General features: G+C 41.5%; 1 protein-coding gene across 2 annotated transcripts in view; it reads left to right on the top strand.

The window, feature by feature from the left end:
- EXPH5 (exophilin 5) overlaps positions 1-14,599 on the top strand; it is a 34,481-nt gene extending 19,882 nt beyond the window's left edge. Inside the window, exons 3-6 of one of the 2 annotated variants that reach the window (XM_074570056.1) lie at positions 836-980; positions 5,505-5,553; positions 7,135-7,261; positions 9,182-14,599. In XM_074570056.1, coding sequence (XP_074426157.1) covers positions 836-980; positions 5,505-5,553; positions 7,135-7,261; positions 9,182-14,499 — 5,639 coding nt within the window. In that variant the 3' untranslated portion in view covers positions 14,500-14,599. Of the gene's footprint in view, positions 1-835; positions 981-2,604; positions 2,901-5,504; positions 5,554-7,134; positions 7,262-9,181 lie in introns of those variants that run through there. The other variant, XM_074570065.1, reaches the window with a different exon arrangement.
- The last annotated feature ends 4,994 nt before the right edge of the window (positions 14,600-19,593 follow it).

Here is a 19,593-nt window from a genome sequence, read left to right on the forward strand (position 1 = left end):
TGTTTTATTGTTTCAGGCGTGTGATGTTTTAAATGGAAAAAAAAAAGATGCAATGCCTTATGCCTGAGTGAAGTCTTGTTTCCTCATGTCCTCCAGTTTCTTGTGGCCTATTTTAATAGCAGACTCTGCAGTTTCTTTCCCTAATCTGTGAGCAATAGTCATCCTCTCCTTCACACCAATAGCCAGCTGCTTTTACGAGGAGACTTTCTGTTTGAAGAAATCAAATCATAACCTTCCCAAAGAAATCGTTCATGATACCTTGCATTTAAAATACAGTACTGATACGCAGTTTGTAGCAGGAAAAATGTACTCCAGTGGCCATGGGAATCCTCCATCATACAGAACTGTATGATAGAGAAGACACCTTAGTCTGAATTACCGTTATGTAGCTACATTACTGTCTATTAAACCATTGTATATTCAGGGTTGTCACATTTACATTTCTTACAAACACGAGAAGAAAGTGACTAATGATTGTGGGTGCCTCAATTTTCAAATGTCGAATTTGCCTATATTTTAAAATGGTTCTGGTTTTCAAATTGTTGGGTGCTGATTACTTTCTGAAAATCAGCCTCATTTCTCTCACGTGCATCACCCAAACCCAATAATACTTCTTGAAACTTTAGTCCTGTTTATCTTTCTCTTAGTCTTCTAGTTAGTCATTATAAACCAGCATGTCATGTAGTCTGTCCAAAAATGTTAACAAAACTGGATTTTTCTGTCATAAAAGGTAAGCAAAAGAAAATTGTTTATGAAGACATAACTTTTTTATGTATATTTTAATACTGTATTCAGTAAGAACTTGAAACGAATAACATTTTTATAATATTTTTAGATCATAAAGAATTAAAAATGTCATCTCGCACAAATCCTCAAGCACAAAAGAACACTTCAGCTTCCTTTCTGGGGTTCAGATCACCTTTTGCTTGGCTTTTCTCCTTCAGAAAATCTAGGAAAAACCAGACTCAGAAGCAACCACGGTGAGCTATAATCAGAACATACATTATTCCCAGCTTTTAAAAAAGTCTATGAATTGTGCTGTGTTTTGCTTAGAAAACCTTGTTAAAATTGTTTTTCCAGTCTCTTGCCTTTCACCTCACTGGGAAGACTGGGATTTTACTTGGTCATGTAATGACAGATTATCTGTTCTGTGTCAGAAGAATGAGGACTAAGTGGCAAGTAATAGGTAAAGTCTCTTGGCTAAAGCTATTTTGCTCAGGCTTTAAGCGTATGAAGGCCCCTAGACTTAGCAGCAGCTGCATGTTATTTCATTGCCTCTCAAGAGGACAAGGTGTAAGTCGCATGGAGATCTAGTGCCCTGTGGCTGTGATGTAACAGGAAAGCATAGCTTTCCCAGGCCATGGCAGAGAGTACCAGCCCCAGGCAGCTCTGCTGCATCAGTTCCCACCATTTCTAGCCCAGAGGCAGCTGCGAGGCACGCCTGCAGCTTTAGCTCTAGCTGGGCAAACAGGGCAGCTCTCCAGTGCTTTTGTCTTACGTGCTTCATCAGGGCTTTGGTTTCAACTGGATCTGAACCAAAGATGGTCTCATATGCAGTGCCGGAGCTGCTGTTTGTAGAGCACCCTTCTCCCTTGCCATCCACGGGGCTAAAGCTGCTGTTCAGAGGGAACGTGGGGCTATGCTCAGGCTAGTTAGGCTGATGGTTCTCTCCTAACTTTTGTCCTGTATGGTCCTGTCTGTCAGCAACACCTGAGTGAAATATTACTGGTTTTGTGTGCGTCTTAGGGTAATGCTTGGGACTGGCAATCATAGGTAAAGGTGCTGTGAAATCTAAGTATGAAGCTGCAAGATCTTTGTCTCAAAGAGCTGATTTTCACTCTCTGAGTCTCAGGCTGGTATTCTGGTCCATGCCTGAGGCTCCTAGGTGGCATGACGCTAAGACAAGGAACAGCTATAATGAACAATGACAGGGAATGCAAGCCTCTAAAGAAATGATGATTAGTCTGATATGTAGGTTTTGTAGCACAGCAGCTTGCCATTGTGGAGTGTTTGTATCAAAGCAGAAGGAGATTTAAGGAGAGGTTTGAATAGAAGCCGTGAGGTTAGCTTTGTGGATGTTTACTGGCAACAATTCTCCTACATAGCAACACAGCATAGAAAAAAATTGCGATGTTTTAACCCTGTTCCATACGTGTCATCTGCTCCCTCCTCTTTCCTGTGACATGGTAATGTCCCTTATGCTGGGACACACCAACACCAGACCTGCAGAATAAAGGGGCACTTGTGTAACTGAGAATCAGATTTCAGGGGCGCCTTCTTTATCCTGGTGCACGATAAGGTAGCCAACACACAAGCAAAGGTCTAGGCTTTGCTGTAGAATCTAAGCATTGAAATGATTTCTTAATTTAAGAAGATCATAAAATAAACCATGCCTACTCATTGCATCAGCTTTTTTAAGATGTGTTTAACCTGGCTTTTCCACAGAAAATCTATCCTATCTCAGGCTCAGATGCCTTTGATTTCTTACCAAGAGCAGCTTGAAAAATAAACAAGTCAATCCTGACGTGTAACTGAGCTGATTGCTACATTTTCTAGTCACGCCTCTCTGTCGAAAACTTCCCCCACCCTCTTCTAGGTGTTGCCGTGGCATGTGGTTTGCTTTATGCATAGACAAAGCACTGAAATAATCTGCCTCTCACCAGGTAGAGTTATTTGGGAGAGCTAGTGAAATACAATAGGAGGCAGCCCGGTAAATCCTGTAAGTAAGCCTAACTGGCAGAAGCTTTTAAATAGCTAAACATTAATGGCTGTTTAGAGGGTCCTTCCTGTACTGGAGAGACAGTTTCGTCAGCTTTGGTGGTGTTTTGCTGTGAGAATAAATTATGGATGCTGCAAAAAGAAGTATGCTTATGTGGAGATGCAGAAGATGCTAATAAAAGGTTTGTAACTGTAGTCTGAAGGTAGTGAAATGTTTGATCACTTTTGGTTCAAAGGTGTTCGGTGTTCTTGAATTCATCCTTATTCCTTTCTAATATGTAAGTGTGATTCATATGGGAAAAGAAATGCTGTTTAATTGTGTTTTCAGCATATCTGAGTTATGTGTTTGTTGCTTGGCTGGTTTCTTATGTAGCACTGATAAGAATAGTATAGAAGAAAATGGATTAGACTGACACTAGACAACTGGGAGAAGACCTGGGGAGGACAGGTGCTTCAGTGAAAATACTAATTCGCAGCAGATTTTAATTCATGGGTTCATATTATTGTTACCAGTAGAGATAGTAGTAAGTAGAGTCATCTTTTACTTTTAATCTTACACTTGGTTGTCATAAAAAGATACATATGCATATAAGTGAAAAAGTATAAAATATAATTTCTTGTTTTCCGTAGTGAGTGGTATTTTTCTGATGGCAAATATTTCTGAACTTGAGCAGTAATTTAACTTATTTTCTATTTATGAATAATAGATAATGTTTACAAGTCCATGTGTATGTATGTGTGCGTGTGTGGGGGGAATAATGTAAACATTGCTCAATATCCTTAACCAAAAAAGAAACTGAATTACTTTTTCCTAAAATTAAGCAGTATTTCTCTGGAAGTAAGCAAACTTTAATTTTGAAATGCTGAAAAACTTAAAAAGAGTTCAGAAAAAATAATGAGGCAGTTTGAGAAGTGGAGGGAAAAGATTAAAATAACCTTGTCTGTATAAGTTGGCAGGGAGGAAAATAAAGCAGGATGCAATGATCAGTTATTTCTGAAAGAACAGTGACAACAAAGACATGGTAGAATTTAGAATAATGCCAGAGGTGCAAATGAAAATTTAGTTTTTGCCTAGACTATCAGAAGACATTTCTAACTAACATGTCTACTGCATGTAGCTTCATTGCAAGGAGCAATTAACGCAACACCAGGCACAGCACCAACTGGGGAGAACTGCAGAGCAGCTTTGCACAGTAAAGCTGAAGGAGAGTGCTTATAACAAAGCTTTTACATTTTTGCTATGCATATAATTAAAATTAAGGTAACTAGCTAAGCCACAGGATTTCAATGAGCTTGGTTTGCAGGAAATCATTGTAAAAACTCTGAAACAGAAGTTTCATTCTTAATTTGTTGTAGAAGCATTAAAACATATTCGATGTTATATTAGTTTAAAGGAAGAGCTACATACATCTCTGAGTCCTGGTTCTGTAAACTTCATTCACGGGGAGCGGTAATCCACTGAATTAATGGCTGTTCATATTCAGTGCTGGAAGGAAAAATTAGTAATTTCAGATTCAGATTGTCTGGCCGGATCCTAAGCCCACTGAGGTCAGCAGGCTTGTTTGCTTTGGTTTCAGTTGGACCCCATGTCAGAGAGGAATCCTGGTTTTACAGTTCACAATTACAGAAGCAAAAACAAATTGCACCTCTCAACTGTTCTTCCCTGCCTGCAAGCACATTGCAAACAAATGACAAAGCACTTCAGGAGGAAAGGCTGGGCCACAAAGAACCTGCCAACAAGCCGGTTTATACTTGCTGTTGAAGCACAATAAAGTAGTCTGCCTGAGCACAAGAAGGTTTTAAGAGCCTAAGAACAAGGTCATTCAAAGAGACTTTGAGACAAACAGGACTGAGCAGAACTGTCTTTCCCTACTTCACTTTCTCTCAAGAATTAACTTCCTGGGAAAAAACAGTTTCTGAGACAAGGAAGAACTGGCAACAAGCACAAGCTGAGCAAAATTTCCTTCAGGGCTTTTGAAGGGACTGGGTTTGCTTAGTTGTAAAATAAGGATCTGCAGACTTGAATGGGCTCAGTGAAGTCAAGTCCTTGTTCTTCTTTCTTTAGTTTATTTTGTATGTCTGCAAGTCACCCTGTAGAACAGAATACCTTTTATGTTCAGGGCTTCTCGGCTTGTTCTAACCACTGCATTACTCACAGATGCTCTAGCCAGTTCTCTGCCAAGCCTTTGCAGTCCTTATGGCTTGGGAAAGCAGACAAGCCATCTACCACGTGTTAAAAATTGGTACATAAAGACCGTTTTGGGAGAATAGCAACAAGTTTCAAAATTCACACCAAAATCAATCTGCTGCCTGTCTCTCCTCCTTCACAGGGGCACAGCACAGCTCTGCATCTGAGCAGGGTGAAATGGAAAAGAAAACAATAAAATTACAGATGCAAACCACTTACAGATTTACAAGTAGTTCACTTCGGCTATTCCTAGTACTTACTAAATTATTGTAGTTTGGAAAAGGAAGTAATATCATCTTATCGTAATGCTGGACTGAAACAATTACTTCATGGCCGTTGCAGATGTCAGTGGGTTGAGTTCATTCTGGGTTCTGCAGCTACGACATTTGCAAGATGACAAGGCCAAAGTGGATGGTACATTTCCCCAGTGTGTTTTTGTTAGCAGGATTTTTTTGGGGGAAAGGATGGATTCTTCACAGAGCAATCATTTTTCAGATGTTTCTCAATAGTTGTGAAAGAGAAACTGCTGGATTTTACTCCTGGTAAAATTACATCACGTTCCTTTTCAAATCCAATATTTAAATCCTTCTGCTTACAGATATGACACTTCTGCTAGCCCATCTTCAGCAGTGGAAGAAATGGCAACGGTAAGTAGCTTATCAACTTTATTGTCAGCAATGTTATAACAACAGTTTCTTCAAAAACTAGTCCCCTTTGTTTAGGCTGTTGATATAACACCTGTTTAAATAGAATTCTTGCAGTTCTTGTTTTAACCACTGAGTAAAATGTCTGTGTTGTGAACCTGTTGAATGCAGCATTATGAGCTTGTCCTGTTAACTGTCCAAGTCCAAAGCTTCCCTAGGTGAGCCCTACGTCTAGCTCTGGTCAGGTTTCAGTTCTCTCATAATGACGGAATAATTACATGGATAATTTCCTAGGCTAAAACCATCGCATATTTTGGCAACTGTAACCAACCTGCCAATAGGTCAAAACTCACTCTGAATAAATAGTCTAGTGTATTTACTTTGTTTCTTTCATTTGTACAGGGATGAAAAAGAGTAGCTGGTTTGGGCAGGCAGTAAGCTAGAGCCTCTTCTGCAATGTTTCCATGTACAGAATTACTGTGAAAATGTAAATTTTGACAGTAGGAAATTATTTTTTGGCTGACTGTTCCATTTTATAGGCACAAGCTCAATTTAAGGATGAAACGACAGATTTATTTCTGATGTAATTTAAGTGCGCACTGTTGAAATAAACAGATTTCCTCCAAGGATGATGTTTGCTATTTTAATTGCTCTATTATCCTGTATTACTAGCATGTCTTTCTTCCTCTTCAATTGTGTAGTATAATCACAGAGGGGATTAAGAAGGTATGCAGTATATAATCAAAGGTACAGAGGAGATAAAATGGACACCTCAGCCACCTCCCTTCTCTCATATTTCAAAAACAAAGGGATAATCTATATTAATGTACGACAGAACAAAATCTTATCAGAGAATCCTGCCTATTATATAAATGGACCATCATAGCTAGACAAGTCAAGTATTAGAAATATTGGGATTTTATAAGGGATTTTATTAAAAAAAAATGGAGGAAATCTCGGCTAAAATAAATCAGCAGTTCAGCAGTTGTCTGCACTTCTACCATCTGAGACTGTGAGGTGAGAGAAATATGGATGGGATAGGAACCTTTCCAGCTTAACATGTAAACTAAACTCAGATGGGGAATAGGATGACATTTTCCCCACTGCTAAGGTAATTTATCACAGCCCCCTAAAGTGCTGTCTTGCAATATGAAAATCAACTGTGGTTTTAAATGATTAAATCTCTGTAGGGAGGTCAGTGTGTGAATTTTAAAATGTGCTGGTCAAGGAAGAAGTGATTAGGAAAAACTAAATTAAGAGATACAATACAATAAGGACGCATATGGAGAAAATAAGTAAACTATGCACTTTATTATACGGTCATTATAACTCATGTATCCAAAACATGCTACAGCATGAGGACAAATGAGCAAATCTCCTTATTGCATATATAAAAGTCTCTAAAATGCAAGCAATTTTACAATCCTCACTTGTATGTTTTAATAATACAGTATTTAATGGACCCACAAAGAGTCTATGGGTCTCTGACCTCTGTGACTCATGACATGATTTGTGATGTAACATGAAACGTGATTTGAACCCACATGTAGAATTAAACTCATGTTTCCTTACAATTTTTAACAGGCTGAAATGTGTAATTCCCCAATGTCAACTGAAACAAGCAGTCATTCTTTTGATGCAAACCAAAATGAAATGATGGAGAAAAGTACGCAGGAATGGAATGAACAGCTAGAGAAGGAGTTTTTCACTGGTAAGTGTGTGTCCTTACTTTGTTCTGATATTATTGTTACCAGAAGTGACTGTGGCAACTGGTTTCAGAGAATTTTCTGCAAAGGCGTGGTCTGTAAAGATATGGCCCATTACTTTCTAGCATAGTGGCTACTATTTGCTCACTTCGTCTGACAGCAAAATGTCTACTCTTGACATTGACTTCAAACATGTCACTAATCATGCTTAGAGTGCATTTTGTCTCATACGGATCCAATTCAGAAGACTCAGACCTTAAAAGTGTATATTTCTCTCTGCTGATTCTGACAGGAGCCCATACTGCATCCTTTAGATGCAGGCATAGAGTTACGTGAGAAGAATTTAATCCCAGTTACCTGCATGCATAATTTTGATAGTGATGAATTACTGGATCTGGTTTTATGAATTGTAAAGCCTCAAACCACAGAAGCAAGAGGCATAATGGCATTCAGTTGGCTTTCTGGGAGCCCTTATAGCACCAGTCGAAAGTTGCTGGTTCTTTGTTATTTTCCTCACTGCTGGGAAGCAAGGCAAGATCAGACCCAGCCTATGGGAGTACAGCAGGTTCTTCCATAAACTTTCTCAGACCTATGCAAAAAAAATCTCCATGAACATTATTTTCTACCACCCAAAATGACAAGAGATCACAGATTGAAAGCATAATTGATCAGGAAGCAGTGGGTGAGTCGGCAGTGCTGGAAGAGGAGAGCACTGCGTGGTGGACAGTTGTTCTTCTGAAACTCACGTGCCTGTCCCTGCTTTTGGGTGTCAGTCATAACTGTGCACAGTTGCCCACTGACAGAGAAAAACTGTACATAGCTTGGCTGATGTCCTCCAAATGGAAGACTCAGAAACAACTTGGTTTTTTTCTTGTTCTAAACTGACTCTCTCATGAGTCTTCTTTTTTCTGTGCTGAAGAGAAATTTAGAAAAATGGAAAATTTTAGTACTTTTGTATCACCTTTTATTCCAACTATACATACCTAGCAATGATTTCTTCATGATTCTGTACTATTAGCACAGATCTGTAATGACTGATCAGTCAGTCTTTTTAATTCAAATGGATTCGGTAACAAAAGAGCCATACTCATTTGTGTTTATATCTTATGTGTGCTATTTTCAAAGTACAAAAAGAATACAATTAGCAAAGGCACAATTGTTTTGGCCAGTAAAAATACTTTAAATACATTGCTGTCGCTTAGTCTATGACTGTCTTGGTTAACTGAGCTGCATAGTGTTTAATTCCAGTTCATGGAACTGCCTGGAACTGCCTATATATATAAATACAGCTTTGTTGCTAGAATGAATCACAGGTTCCTAACTATTTCATTACTATTTTTATCCAGAAAATGTCATTTTCAGTGCTCATTTTAAAGTAATAAGCTACAATTTAGTGGAGAATTTCTTTTCTGAATGAAACAAATGGTGGACATGCCAGACTACTGAATATGCTTGTTTGATTGTTTGTAGGATTCTGTGTTTTCTTACAGTTACATCATAACTGTGCTTTGTGAACATGCAGAAAGGTCCATGTTTGCCTAGTGAATTCTTTTCAGGGATTTTCTGCTTAAAAACTAGGTTTGGGAAGTTCACTCACACACACACATATAGCTCATGAGTAAGAATTCAGACTTCAGATTGTTTTGTTTTTCTTTTCAATAGCATAAAGACTAACATTTACATAAAGAGCAGTTTTAAGATCAGTCATGGAGCAGCGCATTTTTTAACTTGTAGTCATAATGGGTGACTGCTGAAAGGTCCTGTGGAGGAAGAACATGTGGTTTGGGAAGGATTTTGAATGCTGAGAAGCTGATCCTTTCAAAACCAGTCTGATTATTAATGTAGTACATGAAACTTTTTAACATAAATAGTCAGAAGATTATTAAAGAAAGCCAAAGCAAGTATCTTTTTTTTTTCCTGTGCAGTTCTAAATGATCTGGATGACCAGCTGGCCCAGGAACAAGCCCAAGACCCATTGGACAGGACAGTTTCTACTAGCAGTGCATCAAGTGTCCAATACAGTACCGCATTCCCTACTTCAAAGAGACAGACTGCTAGTAGGGGGCAACACAGAAATGACTGGAGTGACATGCCTAGCACATTTTTCCCAGATGGGCTGAGAACAATAAGAGCCAAAGATGAACACAAGATTTTCATCAGACCAAGGAAATTACACAGTGCATATATAAACTGGCACCAGACAGCCTTTCAAGAAGATTACAAATATGGTGATCCAGTTGATGGAAATCCTCCTCCACTAAGCAGAAGGCTGTCTTCTGTTTCTTTCGGACGGTCTTCAGAAGGTAGCTTATATCCTCCTTCCATAACACATAACAGTGGATTTAGGCACAAGAGTTGTCTGAACAGGGGTACAGCTGGCAGAAGTTACTCTGTATGTTCCCTTCGAAGATGTCCATCATCAGTATCTTCTGACCAGCTATCAGCATCTAGTTTACAACATCCGTTGGCAAGGGAGAGCAACAATGGTTTTGTACCAAGGTTTGCTCGACAGAACCCAAAGAGAATTCCTCTGTCTTCTATTGTATGGAACAACACACCAGACTCTCCTGGACAAACATCGGCTCAAGAAAAAATGTTTAGAACGCAGTCACTGATGGAGTTTCATGCTACAGACCACGGTAGATATCCTAGCTCTTTGCAAGAAACCAAGAAATATGCATGTTACCACCCAAAACATCACTACAGAAGATCTATTTCAAGCAGTAATTGCTTTAGCAGAATTAGTTGCCCTGACAAAGCGACTTCTCCGTTGCCCTTTGATAACTGGGAAAATTATCCGTTATACAATTCAGAAAATAATCTCTCTGGATCCTACTACAGAGATACTTCTTCTCATGGCAAGTGGTATGCAAACCAAAAAAATTCTCCTTATGGAAAAAAAGACAGCTATCCTTCTTGGGCCGATATTCCTCAGTACCACAGTGATGAAGCATTTATTTCCCCTGATGCCAGCTTTGAAATGTTTATGGCTAGTTTAAATGACCAGCAGTGGGCACATACAAAGAATGCCAACTTTGGTTCACAGCGCTTGCAGAACGATTTTCACATGTATTCTCCAGAAAATATGAATATCAAAAGGATAACAAGAAGTGCAAATAGAACTTTTTCAGAATTCACCGATGGCTGTCAGCCTTGGCTAAGTTGTAACTCTTCGGTTTCTTCATCTAGTATCAGAACCGATGAGTCAGTCTTTCCTAATTTGAAGGACCAAACAAAACCTGTAGGACTGAACAGGAATTCAGTCATCCTTACCCAAAGAAGTACTAAGGTAGACTTTACACAACTAGAAAAGGTTGAAGGTATGAAACAGCCAGATGAAGACATACCGTTACAGTCAGTTTCTCAACAAGCAGATACAAACTACATCAACACCCAGAGTTTTCCTTCTAACATCTCTGCTTCTGCCACGTTGCAAAGTGATGCATCTCTCTTTAACACAATGAGATCAAAGAGACAAACCCAAGTCACTGCCAGAGGAGATATTGCAAAAATACATACATCAAACGGTGATAAAAGACATGTAAAAATGAAGGAAAACAATTGCCCACCCAACAGTGTGTTCAGACAGCCTCCCTGTGTTTTGCCAGCTGATGAGAGCAAGAAGGAACCTCGTCTTCCAAGTCAGAAAGAATGGGAACATAATCTGCATTATGCAGCAAAAAGAGGGAGCATCAAACAGGATAATCGGAGTGCAGAAGCCATTGACCAAGCTACTCCAAAGAGGCACCCCTCACTGCTGAATGTTGCTTCTGCTCCATCCACTGAAAAACTGGCAAACTGTCAAAGCATGTTGTCCTGTCCTCCTGAACGTTCATCTCGCTCCTCACAAAGCTCTGCACAAGCGCTTTCTCATAAAGACAATTCTAAATGTTTAGGAACACTAAGTAGCTCTTCAGTAAATTGCACAGTTACTGAATCTCAAGCAGAAGGTGGAAAAACAGCTCAAGTGAGCAGAATAGGTGTTACCAAAAAGATTTCACAGAAAACACCGCAAAATACAAGCACTTTAGTTACTAAGGACTGCAATGGACAATTCACTACTAGTTCTCCACAAAATGGAAATTCTGAAAATATTTATATGCATAGCTCTGATGGAGAACCCAAGACCTCTGAACATAGTTTAAGTTATTTTTGCCTTGAAAAAGAAGTGAGTAATTCACCTTGTATTGAAAGGCTTCACAAGCAAGACAGCTTGCTGAGACATAACAGTAGCTGCAGCATTACTGGCTCCCCTAGCAGAAAAAGCCCCAAATCTCCTGACCCACTTGTTATTTATTACACTTTGCCTAGAAAATCAGCTAGCATTGCTGGTAGTAGTATGTCAGATACACCCATCTCTTTGCCTAGAGAAAGTAGAACAGCGTACAATTGTTTAAGGTCTGAAGCTCCACGTAGAGCTGATGCCTTTTGTTCTAATCAAAGAGATGTGTCTTGTTTAGACTCAAACCCTTCCTTTTTAACATCAGCATCATTAAATGCTGCTACAAGTAACAAAGAAAAAGATTACCCCAGTCCTTTAACCAAAAGTCGTAATGATTCAGTAGGTGGTAGTACATCAGTTGAACTGACAGACAGATGTAAACATCTAAGTCGAAGAGAATCCTCTGTGTTTTCAGATTGTAAGGAGAGGGGAAATTTTTTGCAGAAATATAAAACTACAAGCACATTTACAGTTTGTGTTGATGAAGATCATGTCAAGTATCATGAACTAGTTTCAATTTATTACACGTTACCACGGAGACATTCAAGAACATTTTGTAGCCTCTTTAGAGATAATCCAGAGGATACAGATTTACCTTGTCCCAAGGAAAACGCTCAGTCACCAAGAATACAAAACAAGAAAAATGAAGGTCATGTGAGTTTAGCAAATTTGTTTTTCCCCAGTACTTTGGAAAAAGAGGTGCCTTCATATTCTTCTGACCAAGTGTCTTCAGCTTTGGTCACACCTCAAAACTTAGGAACTGCTGTTGATAGTGAAGCTCCCAGCTCTGAGAAGGTACGTACTTCAAAGTCAATGAGTATAGCACATAACAGGAAAGATAGCTCAGCAGATTTGTCAGTAGCAGAAAATGTGTCTTCTGACACGGTGACAGAAGAAATTTCTTTTGGTGGTCCGCAATCCACTGCAATAGTGGCTAAGTCAGGTAAGGCTATTTCTGATGCTTCAAGCAGCCAAAATACAGAAATACGTCTAAAAGAAAAGAAGGAAGTTTTACAAACAGCCACACCGCTAATGTCCACTTTATCAACCCCTCCCAAGCCAGGCAGACGTTTAGAGAGTCCTTTGTATTCTATTTCAACAAATAAAAATATACAGAAGGGAAACTCTGAAAACTGCTGTCAGTCCCCTAAAGTGAACACCGATAAAAATCTGAATAGCTTACTCCTGCACCCAGCAGAGAAGAGTTCCCTTGGAAGGAACGGTAACACAGAGCGTGCTGACATGCCGCTTCCTCCTGTGGAAGACACATACAGGGATAGTACCGAAGTCAAACAGAGAGTAAATCTCCTACACCAAACCACCCCTCAGTATAATAAGTGTAGTGGACTGCAACTAAGGGCTGACAGTTCAAGAAAAAATGCAAATTATTTAAACTCTGGTAGCAAAGTGCTTTCAGAGTCTCGGAACAAAGCATCTGAGGTAAGCACAGCTTCCAGTGCTGATACGTTATTTCAGCTAGATGAAGGGATTAGCACAGATATAGGTGAATTAAAGAATTCAAAAATTAAAAAAGAGCAAAACTCACAGAGTACTCAGATGGGTAGAGATGATAGTGGTGTGCAGGAAACAGAGAAGTACAGTGAAGGCAGCCTGAATATTAACTGTAAAGATAAAATCCTCAGGGTTACACAAGATCAGAAGATAACACAGAGTGCAGAAGATGAGAACAAGCTTCTCTCTGGCTGCACAAGAGACAAAGTCAAAGATATAGAAAAAAGGAAAAACAGACCTTCAATTAAAAATAAACTGGCAGCTGTGTACAAAACAAGTCGAAAATTTTCAAGTAAAAATTTACCCCCCAAGCCACACATAAGTAACATTTTTTCACAGAACGATGGAAGTGCCGCTTCTTTAGAGGTCGACGTGTCCCTTGACTCATTGATTTCAACGGATTCCCATCAGCCATTCCTGCAGTCGGACAATGAAAATCAGAATCACAGTCTGGAGCCTGATAAGAGTACGCCAAGACCAAGAACAGCTGGGAATAAGAAGACTGAAAATCAGAATGATCCTTCTTTGCTTGTTAATAGCAATTGGAGGTCTTTTACAAGCTCATACACCCAGAAGGAAGCCATCAGTCCCAAAAAAACGACAGTGAAAGTGAAAAATAGTCCAAGTCTTACAACCCTGTTTCCAGATAAAACAGTAACCACAAGAAATAAGAATTCCCACACACTTGATCTCAGGTTAGAAAGCAAAAGCCAGCCCATCTCTCCCAGTGCTACTGCATCAGACCCACCGGACGATGAGAAAAGAAGAGCTAGCAGTCGTGCCTGCACTCCTCCCTTGCCACATTTAACTGACAAAAACTCAAACACATATGTAAGCAGCTGCTTGCAGGCAGACATATGTCCAGAGAAAAACTTGACTTCCCAGACAGTGCTTGGTCAGCGTCAAAATACCTCTCAGTCTGCTAGCTTAAAAAATGCTAACTTGCACAGCTATCAGTTGCGCAAGAGTCACGCCAAAAGTCAGCGTGAGCGTCACCTTTCTGAGAGCATTTGTGCTCAAGATTCCCACGAGACCTTTGCCTCGGGAAGCAATATTCTACCAAAAGATGGTATACACGGGAAGAGAATTAAATCTTACTCGGAGCTGTTGTCTTGTGATGAAAATGAAAACTGGGCGTCGGACGATGAGAAATGTTACAGCACTAGAAATTTGATGTATCCTTCTGTTGAATTTGGTATATTTGGCAAAGAACAACAGTTGGCTTTCCTGGAAAATATCAAGAGGTCACTCACAGAAGGGCGATTATGGAGACCTTGTCTTCTTAATAACCCTGGTGCGTTCAGAGATGGAGAGACCCCTTCTATAAACAGGGCTGAGCTTTTGAGCTCCAGTTCTGCTGGGAGCAAGATGTCATCAGCTGCTTCATCCCCCCGAGAGCCAACTGATATCTACCAGGAAGACCCAGCAGCTTATTCAGACTCAGACAGTGATACCACCACCGATGATGAATACTACCTAGATGAGATCGATAAAGAATCAGAGCTATGAAGGGCCCGTGGTACTGGTGGCATGACAGCTTGGTAGTTGCTGGGCAGGCAAAAACATGTGAAATACTTTGAGCCAGTTCTTGTGCTGCTATAAATTGGTACAACTTCGTTAGTTTTAAAGAAGTTAGTATGTTACGTTAGCTGAGCATTTGAGTTTTGTATTAAATTTGTGGCTTCACCGTTGTTGTTTCTCCTAGCAGGGAAACCGAATATTAAAAAATCCCTTCACAAAATAATAGAAGGTAAACAGCTGTGGAGCTTTGGGCAGCGCAACTCCAGAGATGGCTTTCCTCTGAGTCAGCAAGCAGTGGCTAAGGCTCCTGCCAGCTACGCAGTGCTGGAATGGATAAATTCTAGCTTGAACTACTTTTTCTTACAAGACTTAACAGAAAACCAAGAGGTTACTTTGCTGATAAATTGCTGTTTCTCCAATTTTCCTCATTTACCAGATCAAGCAGGATAATGCCAATCCATCCTACCCAACAAACACCCCCACGAAAGGAAACCTGTTCATTTTTTACAGCATATTCTGTATGAGTGTTCTGTTTCTGCGTTCCTGGGAGGCGTAGCAGCAATGTCTCTGGTGGTGGTTGTTGTGCCGTGCAGTTCGGGTGGATTCCACACCGGGATTTTTCTCCTCAGCGTTGCAAGAGCAATGAGCAATGTGAATTACAGAAGTGCTGCTTGTGCATGGGAAACAGCACGGCAAAGGACACAGCACTGGAAAACGCACCAGAATTCCTGAGGATGTTAAGAAACACAGCTGAGCATGGAAATCTGCTTTTCAGACATGGGAGATTCATAACAGGCACAGCTTTGGTTACAGTTGAAATGAACAGCCAGATTTCCGCCTTTGATATAGGAACAGGTTAATTTGGATTAGTAATCCCACACTTTAAACCATGCAAAATGTAAAAAGATTCACCCTCTTTATTTCCTATATAAACCTTATAGGTTGGATCCGAAGTTGTCTTAATACTGGGAAGACAACCCTAACCAGTACAGCTCCTTACGTCCCTAAGTTCTGCCGCTGCCTCTGTGCCGGGCCGGTCCCTGGGGTGAGGCACCGGCAGCTGCTGGGTCCTTCAGGGCAGCACCACCCGAAGCGGCCCGAGAGGACACTTGGCCGGGTGGTGAGTGCGCTGTACAGACTGGCCGGTTTTTACATACGAAGTAAATAAAAAGAGTAAGAAATGCCCATTGCCTTTTGCTAAGTTACCGTCCCTTTTTGGTATTTTTCAACCATTCCCACTGTCACCATGGTACTTTTTATCCTTCAAACTGAATGCTGTAAACATTTTCCAGTGGCTCTTCTTTGGCCACACTAATAATGTAGTATTATTACTCAGTAGCCAAAACTCCTCCCTGGCCATTAAATTTCTAACTAAGCTTTGTTCTCTTTTTATACAAAATCAGAAGTGGCTCACTGAGCCAGAAGATAGTATTTTTAAGTAATTAAACATTTACTTCTGCTTTATTTCTAATTTCACATACGGTATAAAATGATGATCCATATTTTTGATACGCGTTCTAATTCAATAAAATTTCTGTAGGATGTAATTATATTTTTGTAACTGGAAGGACAGTATACTGGTATTTTAAAATAATATATTTCACACAAAACAAGCAATGCTTGTATCACTGGCTAGTCCACAAGAAACTAAAAGATTAAAATATTATAGTAGGTAACTGGTATCCTTATTTTTTTATACTGTAAACTTCGTTAAAGAAGTGGGTCTGTAGTTCAAATCTGCACCGATATAGAAGTATTATTACTGGGGTAGTTTGTCTTTTGTTGTACATAGAAGGACTAATATAAACTGTGTATTTATAGTCAAAATTGAGCTCTATGACATGCCTGTTTTGGAAGGATATAGGCATATGCTGACATATGCAATGCTGGAAGGAAATTACTATAATTGCAATCTTGCAAAATGTGGTATTCTAAGGAGAAATTGTGTTTCTTTGTAAATGGCTGTATTCTATGTATTCTAGTGGCCAGCCCACCCCAAACCACGACAGAACAGGATTCTGTAGAGTAAGACAGTAAAACCAACAGAGCATCGGTGAGGAATTGCTGCTGCTGTACATTTCTGCAAAATATGTTAATCCAAAAACTGGGAATACCAGCCTACATAAGATAAAGAATAATAAAGTAAACGTTTACAAGGGAAGTAAATGGTCATACAGTTTCTCTTGACTAGAACGTTTTTTAGAACATTTATGTTCTAGATGGTTTAGAACATTTTTATTTGTAAATATTTTCTACTTGTTCAACAGAAGTTGGAGTAAGTTCTCACCTTGTTGGCATAAATTTTTTTCATTTGCTATGCTATGTATGTACAGGAAATCAGGTGGATCGATTTAATGTAAGCAAGTAAAAACTGCTTTTGGTAATACATCAGTTGTGGAAGAATGCAGCCTACTGAGGATCTGTAAACTAATGTTTACACCAAATAATGGTATTCTGTAAAACAGGCGATTGGCGTAGAAACATAGGGAGAAATACCCTTTGAATAGCGATCTGCTCCATTCAGTTTAGTAGAGCCAGATTTTGACATCTTCGCTCTTCCAAGCTTTTTCTTTGGCAAAAGTGTATTCTATAAATATTCGTAATTTATAGGATTTTCATATTTAAAATTACTTGTTTGAAATAAATTCTGCATTCAAATGAAAAAATGTATTGGTACTGTGTTTATTTTTCACTTACTGTGAGTGCCATAGACAGTTTATTTGAAAAAAAATAAAATCCAGCATCTTGTTATTGTTTCCAGGGTGGTGGTGGCAAACGATGCCATAGATTTAAGACAGGGCACCCAGCCGTGCTCCATCCCATGCTGTAGGCAGCGGTCACGCCGCCTGCGTGGCTCAGAAAGGATGTGCCGTGCCGCCTTAGTGATGGGCGTACTGCTGCCTTCTCCTTCATAGAATGACAGAATCATAGAATGGTTCGGGTTGGAAGGGACCTTAAAGATCATCTAGTTCCAACCCCCTGCCCTGGGCAGGGACACCTCCCACTAGACCAGGGTCTCCAGCACACAAATAGTTTTCAGTCAGCGGTAGCATCTTTACAGTAGATGTGTTACCCCCTTAGCGAGCCATATGCCTACAACTTGCCTTAAGGAGCCGATACTCCATGTAGGGGCCAAGGGTAGTATTTGATGAGCAGTTTTACAAGGTGGCGAGCTCCACGTGAAAATCACTTCAGCTGGAATTAGGCCTGAGTGGAGGCTGGCTGCCACATGCAGTGTGACGGGGTGTGAGACTCACCACTGTCTTGCAACCTTAATTACTACAGCCAGTATGTGTGGTACCTGAGTTCAGCGACGCAGTCTCTCAGCCTGGTTTCAGAAGGAAACATGGCTTATGAGCTAAGGTGGTGTTTCTGTCTTGATCACTCTCCACCCATTATGTTACTCGTGTCCCCAGATGACCTTTGACCTTTCTAACATCTCAGTGACATTTGAAAGAAGGGATGGAAATCTCATGGTTTCATCACAGGGTAGCTCATGCTGGGAGGGACTTCAGGAGGTTCTGCTCCAACCTCCTGCTCACAGCAGGTCAGCTCTGAGGTCAGATCGGGCTGCTCAAGGCTTCGTCCAGTCCAGTCTTGAAATGTTTCAAGGATGGAGACTGGACAGCCTCTCTGGGCAACCTGTGCCTCTGCCTGACTGTCCTTATGGAGAAAAAGTGTTCCAGGCTGAGCCTCTTCTTTCAACTTATGCCAGAGTTCTCTTGTCCTTCCACCCTGCATCATCTCTTCAATGATCTCCCCAAGGGCACTGGAAGCTTCTGTAAGGTCCATCCCCTCCCCGAAGCCATCCCTGCTCCAGGCTGGAGAAGCCCAGCTCCCCCAGCCTCTCCTCACAGGACCAGTGCTCCAGCCCCACCACCTCAGCGGCCTGCCCTGAATTTGATCCAGTTTATCGATGTTTTCTACTGAGGAGCCCAAAGCTGGATGCAGTGTCTAGATGTGGGCTAATCAGTACTGAGTGGAGGGGGATAATGACTCCCCTCAACCTCTGGCGCTGCATCTGTTCATACAGCCCAGGCTGCCATTGGCTGTCCTTGCTGCCAGGACTTGCTGATGGCCCACGTCCCCCTCACCGCCCACCAGGACCCCCAGGGCTGTTCCCTCAGAGCTGCTCCCTGCAGCCGGTCCCAGACTGTACCAGCGCAGGGGCAGCTCTTTCACAGAGATGGGGGCCCCATGAGCACCACCAGACCCTGACCTCCCCTCCCCAGGGTTCCCCTCACCGTGCCCATGGCCCAGGACACCATTTCAGCCCAGCCTGGAGCCATCAGTCCCTGCCCCAGCGATGCTGTCAGACGTTGGTCTCCATCTCCCCACAGCCCTGCCTGGCCAGCCATGGGCCCTGCCAAGCCCGTCCCCAGGGCCCTGCAGCCACCCCAGAGCCAAGTCTGACCCCGGTTGCCCTTGCAGGGCCTGATCCTGATCTGCAGATTGACGTCCCTGCCTGACCCCAGCCCTGCCCTGTCCCCACAAGCCTGCTGGGTGATGTGGCCTCTCGGCTGCCCCAGATGCTGTTTGCCACCTGCGGGATGGGCCCTGGTGAAGCCCTGCTGCCGGCCATGGTGCTGCATTCTCCTCAACCCCATTCCCCTCGCTGCTCCCTGACACCCAAGTGTGAAACTTTTTGTTGAATTTCATGGCCCCTTCCTCCATGCTGTCCAGGTCCCTCAGGATGGCAGCCCTGCCCTCGTGCACCACAGCTAGTCCTCCTGTTTGCTATCATCTGCAAACCCAATGATGGAGCTCTCCACCGCCTCATCCCAGGCCAGGTCCCTGTGGTGCTCCCATTCTTACCAGCTTCCAGGTAGACATGACCCGTCAGCCAGCCCCCTCTAAGCCCAGCCAACCATCATGATGGTTTTCTATCCATCTGGTTGTTCCCCACGCAGATCATAACATCCTAACTTGTATCCAAGAGCACCGTGGGAGACAGTGACATCTTGGCTAAATTCAAGGTTAAATCCCGTTCCCTGCTCTCCCCTCATCCCCAGAGGGTGAAGGCGATTGTGTTGGCCAGGCATGGTTGGCCCCTGGTCAGTCCACACTTATGGCTCCCACTCA

This window comes from Larus michahellis, chromosome 1 (genome assembly GCF_964199755.1).
Source record: "Larus michahellis chromosome 1, bLarMic1.1, whole genome shotgun sequence".
Taxonomy (NCBI): domain Eukaryota; kingdom Metazoa; phylum Chordata; class Aves; order Charadriiformes; family Laridae; genus Larus; species Larus michahellis.